The following is an 18,015-nucleotide window of genomic DNA, read 5'->3' on the forward strand; positions in this document are numbered from 1 at the left end:
TTCCTCAATTTCATTTAATATATAAGATGCCAACATTATGCAAATGTTTTTTTTAGAAAAAAAAAAGAATGCAAGGTCATTTTGACTTGATTAAACAGTACATATACAAAAAAATTCATTCAAAGAAATAACATGTCTTAACACTTCTCAAAGACCACAACAGAAATTGTTTGTAGAAATATTATACATATTTACACTGACTCTAAATAGACCTCCTACATAGTCTGTTTGAAATCAAATAAGACCAGCCATTTGTGTGGTCACTGAAAACAGTGGATTTTTGTTTTTGTCAAGGTTTACTTCTTTCCTCTAGTTTCCTCTTGCCTGAAATGGAGGTTCTCTTCTCTTCAGACCAGTGACAAAGATCAAACTCCTCCACCAGATGACAAGCCTGAAGAGAATTTAAAAGCAACAACAACAGTAAATAGAAGTTATGTCCCATGTGTACCCCTCTAAGTAAAAGCCTTTTCTGGGATATTCTTGAAAAACAGGATCATTTGCTCAAAAGGCACCTGTCGTGATGATTTGGTCAGAGTTGCGGTTCGTAAGGATGAAGTCTCTGCATCCTCCACTCTCTGCAGGAGCACACGTGTGCGTGGCACATGACTCCATGACTGGCCCAGTCCAGCCTTCAAATGCCCATTCCCATCTCTGGTCACATGGTTTGTCACCTACAGTGTAAGATTTCATAGAAACAGAACTTATTCCAAAAGACATTTCAATATTCAGTCACACACTTGATGCAAATTAAATTAAAGTTATGATGGATCAGGGTTGGCAGGTTTTCCCGACAAAACCCGCCCAATTGCTACTCAAAATTAGCCCAATCACATTTCAAGGGGGTCCCCCAGTAAAAACACATTATGGTAGGGTAAAATACACATTTTTGGTGGGTTTCCCTTGGTGAAATTAGCATTTTAGGGGTTAAATATCATATTATTGTGGTTGCTTAAACCTGCAGACATGAAAAGCAACCCGTGCAACAGTGTTAAAATAGCCCAAATCTGCAGGAAGACCATGGACTTGGCCACACTGCGGCAGATCTTGTGACTTCGATCCAAGTCAAATAAATTATTGGGGGGGGGGGGACAAATCAGTTGTTGAGTGGATGAAATGCATTGGGTGAATGTGAACTTGCAGATAATTCTAAGAAAGTGGCGATATTTAGGCAGACTAAATGACCGGAGAAGTCTTTTTCCAATATTGCAACAAAATAAGAATATCTTTATGGATGTATTTTTCATTATGATCTAACTTGCACTTAAATTCATAAGGTGAATTTTCATTTTATCATCATTCACAAAAAGCAATTCCATATTATATTTTGAACAAAACGGGCAGTATTTATTCACATTAGAGTTTTCCAGGCTTGTACACACAATTCAGAAATTCAGTAGTAATTCCACTTTTGTTTGTAACAGGAAACAGAAAGGGGTTTACCAGCACAGCAATGTTGAAGTCTTTGGCGATCATCTTCAGCTCCCCAGCAACTTGCATCAGCAAAGACATACCTGATGCATAAGATGCTAATTAGAACAGAACATTATGATGAGTATAATGCGATATTGTAAACAAATACCCTCATTCTGTTTCCCTCCGAGCATGGATGAGAGCACAGCAGAGACCGAATCCACCACCAGCGCTTTGACTGAACCACCTCCGATAGACGCCTAGGGAACATTCAAGAGTTCTGCTACAAACAACCTCTTACATCAACAGACTTTTAAAAAAAGAACAACACTTACCTTCTGAAGATCATTTGATCTCAGATGTTGAAGACATGCGAGCAAAGAGAAGACATCGAATACTCTGAACACCTTGATTTTCTGAAGTGCCTCCATCTACGTATTGAAAAGGAAAAACGTAACCTCTGTAGCACAGTGTGATATAATACTGTTTAAAAGAATCAGCTTTATGACACAATTGCTGTTTGTTTGGAATAGTTGCACTACTAATTACTAAATTATAATTTATTCACCTGCTCCTCCATATTGGGGGTCTTGGTTTGTAGCATCTGAAGCAGTCGGTTCGCACACATACCACTCTTTGTGTCGATGTAAAACACTGTCTGCTTCAGCTGGTGGGATATATTCACTGCAACACTAAAACACACCTACAAAGTGATCGAGACACACACAGAGCGTTATTGAACACTCACCTATTTGCCCACCCAACCTTTACAGGTAATAAATCCAAGCTCGAGTTTGACATTGTAGAGCAGGATCAAGAAACTGAGAAGAGTTTCCAGGACAAAAGATCACCTGTGTTTTCCCGCACCCTGGACTTCCTGTCAGCTCAGTTATTTCCCCCGTGTAGAGCCCAGAATCCAACAGCTTATCCAAACTGAAGACAAAACGGCACAGTTTTGCTCAGAGCTTCAATACAAAATACATAAACCTGATACCATTCAAAAGTTTGAGGTTGGTGAGACTATTTTTTTTTTTTCAAAGAAGTCTATTATGTTCACCAAAGCTGTATTTGTTGATCAAAAATACACTTAAAAAATATATTTAATTTGATTATATTTTCAAGTGTAATTTATTCAGCAGCCAATGATCATGATCCTTCAGAAATTAGTCTAATACATTGAAGAAATACTTCTTATTTTTATGTTGTAAACAATTATTTTGCTTAACATTTTTTGTGGAAATTGTGATTATTTCATTTGTTTATGAATACAAAAAACAGCATTTATTTAAAATAGAAACATAAATGTATCTACGGTCACTTTTAATTTTGAAATGCATCCTTATAAATATTAATTTCTTAAAAAAAAAAAAAAAAAAAAAATGACCCCAAACTTTTCAATTACAACCATATTATACTATGAATCCTCCACATATATGTTCGGGACCTGGGATTGCCAGTGGACAAGATTGCTGTGGCGCTCAAGAGTTCCTCATAGAGATCAGCTCCAGAGACGTGAAAAGCTGTGTATTGAGCCAAGAGCACTCGTCGAACAGCTACTAGAGCCTGCAAGATAACATAGACAGCATTTAGTGTGCTAACTTTGTTTAGCTTAGTTACCCAGTCTCTGTGATGGTTAGTGGTAAATAAAGGTGAGGAGGCCTGCTTGAATATGCGTTAGCTGAAGTAAGAAATCTGGCACACTAAAAATCAAGTCGTTCCACATACCTTGTAAGACAATGAACACTTTTGTGCAAGTTCTTCTGGGTTACATGAGACAAAGTCTTCAACTGAAAGAATTAAACATGTATTATTACAAGGCCTCAGGCAGTCATAGAGTAAAGAATACTTTATTCATTCCCATAAGAGACAATAGTGCTTGATCAGCAACAGTACTTCAGTGAACAGTCCTCTGATTTTTTATTCATGTAGTTTCAAACTGAGCTGTTTTTTTTTTTTTTTTTTTTTGTTGGAGCTCACTCAGCTCTTTTTTTATACAACAGTTAATTGTCAAACTCAACTCAAATATTTTTTTGTGAAGAACAGACCAAAATTATTTCATTATTCAAGTATTTTTTTCCCCCCACCACAAAGGCAGTCGAGGCCAGAATAACATTGGTTGTTTGACAGGTTTCTGACATGAATTTCATTATCAAAGCCATCTTATGGCTCACAACTCATATTATGAATATATCTCATATTTCACATGGAATTCTTTAATGGTGCTTGTATGGGTTTCTTTAGTCAGTTATAAGACAGCATAAAATGTTATATCTATTTTTATTCTATTTTATATTTCTATTTGTGTTATCGATCATACTGTGAATGATTAATCTGCATATTTTTCAACCTTTATCAAAAGGTTAAACTGAATCTTTTGGTAAAAACAACAGGCTTCTCTCTAGTTATGTATTATAGACTTCTCCAGTCATTTAGACCACTTGATGATTATAGTTATAAGGATACATGAATGAGAAGGGAAAAAACATGTGCCTGGAGAAATCATTTAGCACTGCAAAATTCCATTCAAAAAAAGAATTGCCCATTTTTTATTTCATGGTGATTTTAAAGACTGACAGATTTGATCACCATGATCTGTGGTTGTATGAATGAACAGCTATGTGAAGAAAAAAAAATGTTATTTTGCATTTAATGTGGTAAAAAATTGTTTAGGCTTTTAGGAACAATTTAGGATGAGTAAATAACTACAGAAGCATAGAATACACCATATACAGATATATAATTTCCACACAATAAAAAAGAACCCAAGTTAATTACACAGTAAATAAATCGAACATTACAGTTAGAATTATTAGATTCTTTTAAACATTTTTTATAAGATAATACTCTGGTAGATGGTTTTATAATCTCCTACTATATAGTAACGTTACTACTTGTTAGTGCAGTAAAGATGAAATGAACTGAAGCTAGTTACATGTTGCTATTTGATGATCATTGTCAACACCTGTTTTGATATCCTCTGACTGTAAGGCCTTAATGAATTCCTCGTTTATTCCAGGGCAGATCCCTTCTCTCAAGATCACCATGACTCCCTAGACAGAGTTTAAGAACACAATCGACAGCAATGCTAATAAAAAGGAGATAACAAAGACGCTACGTTAAACAGCTTAGCAACAAAATGCTCGATCTTCTCACCAAATGGCTAGAAAACCCATCAACATAAACATATGTCCTTCACATCAGGGTTCTTCTGGGTGTCTTTACATATTATGAGACATCTTCATGACTTCATATTGCTGCCCGCCACATTTCAACACCAGTAAGCGAGCAGCGCAATTGACAGGAGAACCCTCCAATCACAGCCTCCTTCGTATTGCTAAAGCCAATGACAGGCTTTCTTTTTGTGCTAAGCCCCGCCTCGCGTGATCGTGGATTGCGTAGAGAAGTGAAAGTAACGCGATTGGTTCTGCTGGTTCCTAAACACAAATAGGAGACATCTGCAGTCAGTTTGTTTCCGTCAACCAGCAGCTCGCTATAGACGCAAAGACAAAACAAAACCGTGTTTTGAGAATAAAGTGCAGGTGCAAATAATGGGAAGGAGTGTTGTACACTCATATACCGCTGTTAGCTGTGTGTTTGTCGCTCAGGCCCGTTAGCCTCGAGTCTGTTAGCTTTAGCCGCCTGCAGCTGTCGTACGCACGCACGCACTCGCGGGGGCAAAATGGTGAGTTTGAGATTTCCAGCTTGTTTTACGTTAATCGCTTAACAGGTCGTATTTGTGTAGTTGGGAATGATTGCGTAACTACCTAGCCGCATAGCTGCTTGCGTTGCATGTTGCCAGATTGAGCTGTTTTTGTGGGAACAGTAATGATACGTGACGTTCAGATCAGAGCGCGTAGCTAACACAGGCAGCTAGATCTGTGTGTCAAAACATAGTATGTATGTACTGCATTTACAGGCGTCACAGACAGTGATGCCCCAAAAATGCTTTTATTTCGCTCACTGGAGTTTTGACTCGCAGCCGTCGTGTAGATGTGACCGCTGGATATGTGCTGCACACTGAGAGATTCAGGCCGTCATGAAACATAACCGAGTATAACGTTACCTGCCCGTGTTCTGTCAATTTGTCCTATGCTGTCAGATTTTGCTACTTCACATTAAAACAGTGGGTAGTACAATTCAACAACTAAAAATGCTACTGTAAAGTTATGGCTTATTAATATATACACCTACCAAATCCCTAAACCTACTCTTAAAGCAATGCAAAAAGAGTAATTCTGTGCTATTTTCGCAGTTGTAGCTAAAAGGGATACAGCTACAGGAAACAACAATAAATATTTTTTTCTATCTATTAGATTGTGTTTTTATTAAAGTCTACACCTAATCAAACCCTAAACATATCCTTACAGTAATGCAGATACATTAAATATTGTTCAGGATGAGAAAAAGGACGAAATATTGATGTGCGCATGCGCAGTAAACCCTGGTTGGAAAATCTGACATGTAGGATAAAATGTCAGGACACCTGTTAGACCCATGACTGTAAAATTATGGAAGCTAGTCCTAATGAGTTTAACAGTTATGATCTCTATTTCTTCTTAATGATTCTGTTTTTTAAACGTTTCCTTTTCAACTTATGAGTAAGACATTTTTGTACAAATAGTCTGTTGCCAGTTCTTAAGGCCATTTCTGGATTCAACAGATCAAGTATAGGAAATATCAAATCAGAAATACGATTTATGAATTAAAAATTTTTAAATGTCTGTTTACACAGACTATTTATTGGCTTTTTTTACACACTTTGTGATAATAAATACAATGTGCGTGGAGAAATAATTTAACACTTTAAGATTCCATAAAATAAAAGTTATGAATCTTGATTTTGTGGTGAGTATATAATTATATAAATATAATTTTACAGTATCAAGAGGAGTAATGGATTTTTTTTCAGTGAAAATCTCTGGAAGCAGCTGTCCCCGGAAAAATTCAAAATGCATGAAAAAAATAATAAAATAAATAAGGTGGATAGTGCAGCAACTAAGTTCCAGAAGTAAAAACCCAAATTCATTCAGCTGTGATATTGTGAGCTACAGGGTTGTTAATATGATTCTATTGAAACCATCAGTCCGCATTATTTGAACTTGTTTTAAAAAAATCATATTCAACATAAGAATTCCTCTTGAAAAACAACATTATCCATGATTTTGCAGAGAAATTTCCACCATCAGAGAATCACGATTAGCAAGTGGCATAATGCACAAACAAGTAGGACTGGGCGATATATCGAATATAAGCGATAATATCGGAATAATTTTGACGACGATGTAAAATTTGAAAATATCGGGAATATAGAATATTTCAAATTCAAGCATACTTTCCCAAACGAACGTGCCGAACATCCAAAAAAGGAACCTGTAACTGCGGGGCTCTACACGCCTCTACTACGAGAGCGTTAATGAGAGCAGTTGCCAGATAACAAGAGTTTAAATACCAGAATCAGAGCTTCGCTGTTACAATGATACATTTTCTGACCAGTGTTTGATTATCTGCTCACTCCCCATTGCAGAAGCGCCATCGACGATGATCTGAAAACACTAACAAGCTGGAGTTTAGCGATCTAAATGAAAGCATCGTTCAGCCAGTCTGTGTTCTATCATGAGATCTTGACTGTATTGTTTGCGATTGTGTTCGCTGAATAAATGCACTTACACGATCACTGATGTTTGAATAGAGAAACAGAGACAGTCTGTCTGGAATTATTATTATTAAGGATTTTCACTGCTATATTTACCAGTTTTCCTAAGACAGACAGAGTGCAAAAGTTTTTGATATTCATTTATATATATTTATTGGGGAAGACGTGGCCTAATGGTTAGAGGGTTGGACTCCCAATCGAAGGGTTGTGGGTTCTAGTCTTGGGCCAGACGGAATTGTGGGTGGGGGGATTGCATATACAGTTCTCTCTCCACCTTCAATACCACGACTTAGGTGCCCTTGAGCAAGGCATTGAACCCCCAACTGCTCCCCAGGCGCCGCAGCATAAATGGCTGCCCACTGCTCCGGGTGTGTGCTCACAGTGTGTGTGTGTGTGTGTGTTCACTGCTCTGTGTGTGTGCATTTCGGATGGGTTAAATGCAGAGCACAAATTCTGAGTATGGGTCACCATACTTGGCTGAATGTCACTTCACTTTATATATAACAAATAGATATGTGCTTCAGCAACTAGCTCCCCATTTAAGAGGGTTTTTAGTGTCAGTAGGAACATTGTTTCATGCCACAGAGTTTCTCTTAAAACCACAGACAGTTGACAGACTTGTGTTCTTAGCTTAAAAACTTCTGAATTGCATGCACTAAAAAGTTGACAGTGTACTATCTGTACTTGTTTTGCACTACTTCAGTTACATACAGGCCTATATGTGTTCATTTAATAAAAAGCGTAATAAAAAAAAAGTGATCACTTGGTTAAATTAGCTTAAATAATCTTTTTTTTTTATGGGCAAAAGAAAATCATGTTTTTTTATTATTATTTAAATGCAAATGAAAACATTGCGATATATATTGAATATCGTAAAAAATATGTACAATAAAGATTTGTTTTGGTATGTGTGTGGGGTGTGTTGTTTCTGCTTGCATGTTCTCTGCATTATTGAATTAGTCCTCTAATTATTCTTAAGCTGCAATAATATTTGATTTTGTTATATGTAATCCTTGTTAATATTGATATTGTGCGAAAGTCAGAAGCAAGACTTCGAATCCAGATCTGCTATTGACTGGTATTTAGGTGCACACAGATGTCTTGATGACTCCAAAGCAAGTTGTGAAACTTCACAGTTCAGCTCTTGTCATACATAGAAGTGAAGAGAGAACAAATAATGAACTAATAAGACCCAAATATTGACTTGAAGCCATATGTTAGTGTTTAGCAAACCTTTGTGCCTTACAGGTAAGATTAAGAACACAAACCGGTTCTTATTCAGAAGATGTCAGACGTTAATTAGAATTTACTGGCGTGTGATTCAGTGTTTGTGAATTCAGTTCCAGTGTTGATGCGGGGGAAAGTTTGCCTAAGCTTGAGGGACTTCTTTTCTCTCTCGTTGCAGGTTTTGTTGTTGAATCCACTGGACAATCTTAAGATCTACATAAGTAACCGTCCACCGCTGGTCATTTTTATGGTCAGCGTCAGCGCTGTGGCTATCGCTTTCCTCACTATAGGATACTTCTTTAAGATCAAGGAAATCAAATCACCTGAAATGACTGAGGTAGGAAAAGCCTTGGTTTAGCTCAAATGTTTAAGCTGTGAATACTTGAGAATGTAATGGTTAATGATAAGTAAACAGGTGTTATTTTAGTTTTATTTTATACTATTCAATTTTTTATTGATATTTTAAATTACTTTTGTATATTTTCAATCATATATTATATGATTGTATATTGTATATTTTAATCATAGTTACAATTTTAGTAATGTAATTTGTGTAAGTTTTTTTTTATATAGCTTTAATTTATTTTCATTTTAAGTTTTAGTCATTATATTTTTATTAATTTTATATATTTATTAATTTATTTCTATATTTATTTGTCATTTATCTGCTATATTTATATTTTTTTTATTTATTTATTTATATTTATTTTAGAGTTTAATAAAATCTCCCTCTCCCTCTCTCTCTCTATTTAAATTGAGTTACCATAAATGATTTATACTATTAGAAGTTTGCAGTTCCTTGATGGATGGAATGTATACAGCTATATCATTTAGTGGGGAAATAATATTGAAACAATATTACATATAAATAGAATATTTAATTAAAATTATTTTTCATCTAATATTAGGTTATACTTTATTTCAACATTATTTAAATTATGACAAACTGTTTTTAATAGTTTCAATTAATAATTACACTATTGTAGACATACAGGTATGAAAATCATGTTCGTCTGGGCATTATTATTGATCAAGAAATCAACTTAGGAGATAAACTTTGGAATTAATCAATTTTGTAAAATTTTTCTTCTCTCTCTCTAGGATTGGAACACCTTTCTTCTCCGATTCAATGAGCTTGACTTCTGCATCTCAGAAAACGAGACCCTCAAGCACAGCCTGAACGAGTCCATCACTCCAGAGAGCACAGTGACCAGCAGTCAAACACGATCCAGCACCCAGTCACCACCCCTGCTGGAGGACCCGGGGCCGATCAACATCTCTGTGGCCATCACATTGACCCTGGATCCACTGAGGCCATTTGGGGGCTACTCACGCAATATTACCCACCTCTATGCCAGTGTGCTTGGGCAGCAAGTTGGCCTTTCAGGTATGTCTCTATTCTTTTTTTAACCTCTGTGTTTGTTGGAAATTTACCTTGGACGTGTGCTATCTGATAGCATACCTCCACATGACCAGTGATTCTGTCACTTTTTCACATAGACTGTTTCCTACTTTGCATATTTACTAAGCAAAAAGAATTTTGCACTTCCTTGATAGGAAACTACCTGTTTTTGGATGTGTACAGCAATATTCGCCAGTGAGGAAAGACCATTAAACTTACTCATATCATAGATAAATCCTGACAGTAATAATGATAACGTATATTTAGCTTCTTCAGTTGAAATTGTGCCAAAATAAAATTGGTCTGGCTAACTTGTATGTGTGCATTAGAGAAAATGCATTTTCAAGATGCATATCAGTTAGAAACTCTTCCTTATGCTGTGTCTGTTGCATCATGAAATTGTGTTTGTACAGGTTTTACATTTTTATTACAGTGTTGAAATTAGCAATTCATTTAATTTGTTCTTTGAAGCAGATTTGTTATTTGACAGCATTGATTAAAGTTAAAGTCAAGATCAAGTTATCTGCATCTCCTGCCCTCCATCAAGCCACTCCCATAATAGGTTGTCACCTTTGACTCCTATTAACTGAGTGTAAGTGTATTTGTGTAAGTCTAATACAGTTATAAAGTAATTATTTCATCACTAATGAAACTTTAAATGAGTAAATCCAGCTATGTAGTAGTTTAATTATAGGAATTTTTAATTATTGCAGATTTTAAGTATCAATTCTGCATAAAAAGATGCAATCTAATCGTGTTTACATGAAATAAGCCTGCTCCTGAGCAGGTTTAAGCTTACAGATCTGTTGCTATGACAGGAACTCCGGTATGAGCTTTGAAGAACCAAATGATCCAAGATCATGCCAAATCATCAACAATCAAAACCAGCTAACAGACAGTTTAATGTTTGTGTCATTAAAGGCAGAGAGGCCCATGAAGAGATGAACATCACATTCACTCTGCCGGTAGCCTGGAACTCAGACGACTGCGTTCTGCATGGTCGCTGTGAGCAGATGGTCTTCAGCACCTGTATGACCATCACAGCAGCCAGTAATGTCTTCCCAGTCACAGTGTAAGTGTCCAGAAGTCACCTTACATTTTTTTGTGTATAGTTTAACTTCTAAATCAGGTCTGTTATTATCAGCAAAAGTAAAACCATAATATTCAAATGTAGTGCAGTAGTTTACAACAGTACACGAAACAGTAGTTACATACCACTTGTCTTCTATAAGGATGCTGGAAAATTTTTGTAACGGTAGTAAATATTAGTAATATTTGTTCATGCATTCAGAAGGAAAGCTCTTTCCTGTAAGTTGAGCCAAATAAGTAGATGTGGATAATTAAAAAAAAAAAATGATATATAGAGTATATGCATGTTTTAGTTATCAACAATATGCCTGGTGTGATGAGCTCTTTATAAATATATGTTTAGATGCACAGTTTGTTAGATAAAGGGGGTGGTACAGCTTAATCTTATCCTATTTTCCCTTACAGGTTTTTTTTTTTTTTTTTTTGTATATTGCCATTTCAGATATTGTAGGTTTTCATCTCTGTATTTTCTCTGTAAATAAGACTTTAGAAATGAGTGTTTAAAGTCATTGTTCACCCAAAATTGAAAATTTGCTTTTAAAGGGGTCATATGATGATGCTAAAAAGAACATTATTTTGTGTATATGGTGTAATGCAATGTGATTATGCGGTTTAATGTACAAAAAAACACATTATTTTACAATGTACATGATTGTTCCTCCTCTATTCCTCACCTTTCTGAAATACGTAGATTTCTAAAAAGCTGATTGTTCTGAAAAGCGAGGTATATGCTGATTGGCCAGTTATCCGGTGCTTTGTTATTAGCCGAATGCCTCAAGTGTGTATAATTATGATGACTTATACTGTCTTTTTACAAGTTGAGTTGCATATCACTCTGCATAAACATAAAACCATGTCTGCATATGTTATTGGAGAAATGATAAACAAGCTCTACTCAAACTGCTCAAAACTCGCATTTGAATCATCAGTGGCAAATCCTTTAAATATGTAAATGTACTTATAGGCTGTGAGTCAGAAGTGCCAGAATGTCCTTCAAAGTTGGAACTGCCTCACTTTATAGAAACAGACAACAGCATTATAGGTATACTCTCACAGGAAACAGTCCTCATCCTCTGTAAAATGCGCTGCACACTGTTTGGGTTGAACTGTTCTGGAACAGTGTTTTTGAAAAGCTTTTACAACGAAACACACAGCTTCTCCACAACATGGTGATGGTAACAGGGAGAATAAAAGTTACACCTTCTTTCTTTGCGTGAACATTTGGGCAGCGTTATGCTAGGGCGGCTCAATTATGGCAATAATGATTATTTTACAGGATTATGGGGGGGCATATGACCAAAACTTGATATGAGTGATTTATTTAATAAATAGGGTTGCTATGACATCTACATTGTAGAGAGACCAGCAAAATTTCTAACAAACAAAAAGTCCTCAAAATTTTTTGTAAACTGTCAGTAATAAAAAAGCAAAGGACAAATACAATAGAATAAAAAGTTAAATGAACTGTCCTTTTTTTTTTATGCACGTCTCAAACAGTATGATTACTTCATTTCACTATACTAATTATTATTAATGTCTAATTTCAGTATTAGTTTGGCTCTAGTCTTGTATTTATTGCAGTTTATATGAAAAGGTTAATGTAGCGTGTTACAGCCTATTACAGAAATAAATAAACTATAAAATATAGCCCACTGTCACTTTAAGAGCCGCACGGATCCAAATTACTGTTACATGCGTATTTTCATTCTCAACTTTTTTTGTTAATTTATTACATGACGGACGAAGGAATACACGAATAAACACCAAGCACAGCATTTTGACATTTTTTGCATGTATTTAACCGTTTAGGCACGCATTTGAGCTAAATGATGACTTTACATGTCAGTGTTGTTTTTCCATCTCTGAGTGCATATATCTTCCTTAGGATCAGCGCAAGTTCTCTTTTAAGCTTTTAAAAACATGAATAAATATACTTTGATAAATCAAGCCGGTCCCATTTTGCAAATACCACGTTACATGATATTACTGATTTGCACGGGAAATTGGGCATTTATGGATGAACAAAAGCACAGAGCTGCAAAAGGGGGCGGAATTGGGCGGAATAATAATTTTTAGGGCCGGGACTCGATTAAAAAAATTAATCTAATTAATTAGAGGCTTTGTAATTAATTAATCGAAATTAATCGCATTTTAATCGCATATAAATATTTGACCTGAGAACAGTGAGAAATAATTTTTTTCACATGGATTTATAGTATACCATTGAATAATGACTGAATACATAAGCTAAAGCAACAAATTATTGTTTATTTTTGTTCAACCAATTCTAGCAGACCAGTGCAATTTTTGCCATGAAGTGTAGCAATAGCATATTTGGAAACAATTTAGAAATAGTACATTTCAGAAATTCAGGAAGCTTATAGGTGCTGGAACCTTCTGTAAAGTGTTTTTTTTTTTTTTTTTTTTTAAGTAAAACACAATACTGTCAATTACATTCAGAACATTGGAAACACTGATTATTAGAAAACATCTCTCTGTTGCTTCAGAGGCCATAACATACTCAAGTCCAACTCTTAATAACCTTGGCCAAAACAATAAAGAGTTCAACATAAACTCTTGCACCAACAAAATAATACATAGTTCAACATAAAGTGTAAAGTCCACGCTAGCTGCTATATGTTTTGCGTTGAGGTGATACTTGAGGCTCGATGTGCTGCTGCGGTGATGTGAGAACGCTAGTTGGTGCTTCAGTATAATCGGTCCGCCGAAACGCATCCAGTGAGAAACGTTCCGCGGTGCAAAAATAAGTTATTAAAAATGCGGGAATTTTTTTTCTGTAATTAATTAATCTTAGTTAACGCGTTATTTTTTGTGTAATTAATTAATCTCAATTAACGTGTTAAAGTCCCGGCCCTAATAATTTTATCTCTATTATTGGATTTTCATAATCGTTGGAGGCCAAATCAAAATCTAACCATTTTTTCTGATTAATTGCACAGCCCTACATTAGGCCAATCTTCCCACATAGTGACATAGACGTGTGGGGGCCTGTTAGAACGAGCCGTTTTAGGGGGATGTGGTTGACTTAACTTTTATAAAGAATATCTCTTTGGATTTGCAACAGATCTTCTTTATGCACTTCAAAGATAAAGGACAATTGCAATTGCATCATATGACTCCTTTAATTTACTCATTCTCAGGCCATCCAATATGTAGATTTTTCTTTAGTAGAACAGTAAAGAAAATTTTTTGTTTACACCTTGGTCTTTCATGATTTATAAAATGCAAGTCAATGGCTTCTGGCACTTTAAAGTCAAAACAAAAATATATATTGGCAAGACAAAATTAATACCTGTTTTGATGTCTGATGAAGCAAAATCATTGACATGTGCAAGAAACTGAACATCAACTGTAATCCATAGCCATCGCATTTTAGGGGCGAAATATCACGTTATTGGGACTCGTCTGTGATTTTGAAAGTGATTTTGTGTAGATTGTTAATGAACTATGGCTCTGTGTGGTAAATGCTCCTCCATCTGAACCAATGTTACCAAGTCCGTGGTTGTTTTTTATGTCCGCTGGTTTAAATTGTTTATAATGTGAACCCCCTCGAAACTGATTGGGCTAGTTTTGAGACACAGTTAGACAGTTTTTGTTTTGAAAACCTGGCAACCCTGATCTGAATGCACATTCTGAAGATTAGTAGTAATACTAATCACAGGAGCACCTTTACTGATAAGATGTGCATGAAAATCGCATTCGATCTTTTGCACAGCCCCAATGCAAATTTGTGTTCGATAACTAATACTAGTTTTTTTAAGGGTTCTAACTGAATTTTCTTTTATCTAGAACAAGTAATTCATACCTTGTTTTGAAAATCCTCTGCAGACAGCCGCCTCACTGTGTCCCAGAGACCTACAGTAATGCCACATCCTGGTACAAGATTTTCACTACAGCACGAGATTCAGATACGAAGTACACACAGGAGTTCAACCCGTTCTGGTGTTACAAAGGTGCCATTGGAAAGGTGTATCACACACTGAATCCCAAGCTCACTGTCATCGTTCCAGATGTGAGTGTTGACAGTAACCGATTTGTGTGTGTGTGTGTGTGTGTGTGTGTGTGTGTGTGTGTGTTTTTAAATGCCTTGTGAAAGTACAGTACTAATAGCAGGCAAAACACCCTAGCAACCACACAGCAACACACAAACATATAGGTCCCGTTTTTACCTGGTATTAGAATACTCTTTTCTGACCACAAGTGGTCTGCTAAGATCTATTACTGTTTACACCTGATCTTAACGTGTTTTAAGTGGGTCTTTTGCGTCCACATGTTTGGATTTTGTCTAGGAAAAAGGAAACTAGTAGTGAATCATAATCTGTGTGTTGTCCATTTGAATGTGGGCAAGTTTCATTATGTAACATATACTTTTTAAAATACAGTATTCACATTCTAACATACCTGTATTCAAAAGTAATATTTTACTCTATCACCCTAATCAGACTGATGCCAGAAAAAAAAAAAAAACATTAACCATAATTGGTTGCACATTTTAACTAAGAGGCAAGTTGTGTTGTGCAGGTTGTCAAATCCTCACTATAATTCAAGAGTGCACTCTCTTTCCTGATAGGACGATCGCTCTCTCATTAACCTGCACCTCATGCACACCAGCTACTTCCTGTTTGTGATGGTCATCACAATGTTCTGCTATGCAGTCATCAAGGGCAGGCCTGGCAAAGTTCGACAGAACAACCCAGATTTCTGTCAAGAAAAGGTACGACTTGGTTTATGGCCATCCAGCTCCCAACAAACGTGTACTAGTTGAATGCTAAAAGTGCTTTTTTATTTGCACAGGTGGCCTTGTCTGCAGGATAGATGGGGGTGAAGGTGAACATCTGAACCGAAGCATATCGCAAAGAGAAGTGAGAAAACTACATGTTGCCTACTGAACCCAAGAGAAGGGTGCAAAAAAAGAAAAAAAGCTCTGTGAATGCATTACTCTGCAATGTTGGGTCACTCCAACCAAAGACTTTTAAGTGCCTGTATCTACTGTGTAAATAATGATAGGACTCTTAAATTCAGTACAGAAGCAGTCTGCCTGAGCTTCCCCCTGCACCCTGTGCCATCCTGTAAATGTTCAGTATATCCAGCATCAACAGAGGACAGTGTTTGGCTACAATGTTCCGATGGGGAATATCACCTCTTTCACGCTCGCTCTTTGTGTTCTTGATCAGATCACTTCCTCTGACATTTGATTGCTCTGGAGGTGACCTTTGCCTTGTCATTCCTCTTGTGTCTTTGTCTTAACCGACCCTTTCATAAGTGTCCATTGCAGATTCTGCAGTGGCATTTCTTTTGAGGATGGGCAGATGTGTGGATCTCTGCCATGTACCATGATCAACCTGCTGGTCATGATCTTTGGACGAGTTCCACTAGAGATGACCGCAGGCTTTCTGTGGGACACGCTTCATTTATCATCGAACACGTGCTGGTTTTATTGTGAACGTGTCTAAATGAGATGCTCAAGTGGAAGTTGGCACAGCGCTTGAATAAATTCCTTTTAAAAGCAAATAAAAACACAAACATCTCTTACTCAGAATGTCACTGTGTTAGTGAGTCAAGATAAAATGCCTGTTCTGGGATCAATGGATTTTTGTGTTGAAATCTGAATGAATGCAATGATTAATGGCTTTTGTTTCTGGACACTTCAAATGAATGTATTTGTAAAATCAGCAAATTAACAGCAGTGATGCAGCATCAATCTCTTGTACATTTAACATTGTAGTTTACAAAAATGTAAATCATTATTGTAGATATTTTTGTTGGTAATCATTACTTACCAGTTTAGTTTTTTACAAAACCATTTCTACCTTCTTCCATTGTGTTTCTTGCCTTTTTATTGTTTTGTTTCAAGCCTCGTTTGATACTTAAGCAATGCCTCTGTTCCGTTTTATTCTTGGTGCAATATCTGACCTGTCTTTTTGCATCCCAACCTTATTTAGTTACTCTTATTGTCATTTAGGTTTTCATTTCCACCTAATGAAGTGCATATCATGCGTCATATCGCATGAGCCGTATTACGAGAGAGTGTGCTTTCCTCCTCCATTCTGTCTAGTTGCATTTAACCTACAAAGTTTCACTGCTCTTTATCGACAAACCCATTTTCCCATCATGCCTTGCTTAATTACGGCCCTCTTAAGCTGCATCAGTCACGGTTCATCAGCACTCCCCTTCTTTCGCCCTATATTAAAGGCCATAATAAACAAGCATCCAACCACTAATGTGCCTTTGCACTGTCTCGCCCATGTTCGCCCCACACCGTCTTTGCCCAGTTTCCTCCATCGGTTCAACCTGCTGTATTCATTTTGAGCATGTACTGCTCACACTGACTTCCTCCCCATTTCATATCCAACTAGGAGTCGAAACTGCAGTAACGGTTGGGAAAGAGTGGAATTCATTTGTGCTTTTTCTTTTGATGCATAAGAGCAAACACTTGTTTGTTTTACTCGCCAAATCCATCCAACAATAACTAGTTTAATAGAATTTAGAGTTAAAAAATGCTATATGATGCTTTGAAACCTCTTTGAATAGCAATATATTGCATTAGGGATGTTTATTTGTATGTTCGACTGATGCGTTTGTGCTTTTTTGAGACCTTTGATCACGTCCAGTTTCTCTTTGGGATCGTTAGATGAGATCAAACCATTCTGATGGCTGTTGGAGCCTTTCTGATAGCGAGAGCATTCTGCTTTATAATTCTGCGTCATTAAAGTTGGCCTTTCAGTGCTGCTGGAGGACAATGGAAAATTACAACAAATTCCACGGATGCTGCCTGATGCTCAGATCATATTGATCTTCCCCCTCGTCCTTCCTTTGGGCTCGTAGCATTTGAGTGAAGTGTATTTGTAAGTGGTAGAAGGTTCTTTCCTTGTCTGAAATTGCGGCGCAAACTCTCGCCGGTTTCCTCGTGTCGGTGAGACGTCGCGAGCCCTTCAACTCGTCATGATGCATGATTGTAAATGTTCTACCTGCTGACCTGTTTGTATGAGAACAATCCTTCTGTTTTTGTCTGTTTGTAAGATATTGTAGGCACATGCTTTGCTGAATAAAATCGGAGAAAACTGACTTTGTGTTGTTGGTGTTTTGTCTTAATAAAGAACAATTTAATTGTTCAGTTTTTTTCTTGACTCATGATATCACTAATTTAATCTCAAATTGTTATTTGACTCTAATCTTAAAGATCAAGGTTAATAATAAAACAATGTAACATCCA

At 36.4% G+C, this 18,015-nt stretch overlaps 2 protein-coding genes across 3 annotated transcripts; one reads left to right on the forward strand and one right to left on the reverse strand.

The window, feature by feature from the left end:
• Window positions 1-62: 62 nt before the first annotated feature.
• rad51d (RAD51 paralog D) lies at window positions 63-4,784 on the reverse strand. Of its 2 annotated transcripts, none has more exons than XM_052555740.1 (11): window positions 4,564-4,784; window positions 4,373-4,460; window positions 3,136-3,197; window positions 2,855-2,973; window positions 2,262-2,343; window positions 1,979-2,113; window positions 1,746-1,841; window positions 1,580-1,670; window positions 1,441-1,511; window positions 513-671; window positions 63-391 (listed from the first exon to the last, which is right to left on the reverse strand). In XM_052555740.1, the coding sequence occupies exons 2-11, from the start codon at window positions 4,452-4,454 to the stop codon at window positions 290-292; spliced, it is 999 nt and encodes a 332-aa protein (XP_052411700.1). In that variant the 5' UTR covers window positions 4,455-4,460; window positions 4,564-4,784; the 3' UTR covers window positions 63-289. The 2 variants fall into 2 exon arrangements, with proteins under 2 accessions (XP_052411700.1, XP_052411699.1); XM_052555739.1 differs by having other exon boundaries at window positions 4,343-4,460; window positions 4,564-4,718.
• Window positions 4,785-4,842: 58 nt separating this feature from the next.
• On the forward strand, window positions 4,843-17,867 carry tmem248 (transmembrane protein 248). The gene is made up of 7 exons (XM_052555742.1): window positions 4,843-5,092; window positions 8,469-8,627; window positions 9,392-9,677; window positions 10,614-10,764; window positions 14,631-14,814; window positions 15,373-15,516; window positions 15,597-17,867. The coding sequence occupies exons 1-7, from the start codon at window positions 5,090-5,092 to the stop codon at window positions 15,615-15,617; spliced, it is 948 nt and encodes a 315-aa protein (XP_052411702.1). The 5' UTR covers window positions 4,843-5,089; the 3' UTR covers window positions 15,618-17,867.
• Window positions 17,868-18,015: the final 148 nt, after the last annotated feature.

This window comes from Carassius gibelio, chromosome B5, assembly GCF_023724105.1.
Source record: "Carassius gibelio isolate Cgi1373 ecotype wild population from Czech Republic chromosome B5, carGib1.2-hapl.c, whole genome shotgun sequence".
Lineage (NCBI taxonomy): Eukaryota > Metazoa > Chordata > Actinopteri > Cypriniformes > Cyprinidae > Carassius > Carassius gibelio.

Coding starts and splice junctions, on each gene's coding strand:
- rad51d (XM_052555739.1), bottom strand. CDS start 4,454: ATGGTGATCTTGAGAGAAGGGATCTGCCCTGGAATAAACGAGGAATTC. Junction 1,512..1,579: donor CGGAGGGAAACAGAATGAGG/GTATTTGTTTAC, acceptor CTTATGCATCAG/GTATGTCTTTGCTGATGCAA. Junction 392..512: donor TGACCAAATCATCACGACAG/GTGCCTTTTGAG, acceptor AATTCTCTTCAG/GCTTGTCATCTGGTGGAGGA.
- tmem248 (XM_052555742.1), top strand. Junction 9,678..10,613: donor GCAGCAAGTTGGCCTTTCAG/GTATGTCTCTAT, acceptor GTGTCATTAAAG/GCAGAGAGGCCCATGAAGAG. Junction 10,765..14,630: donor AATGTCTTCCCAGTCACAGT/GTAAGTGTCCAG, acceptor AATCCTCTGCAG/ACAGCCGCCTCACTGTGTCC.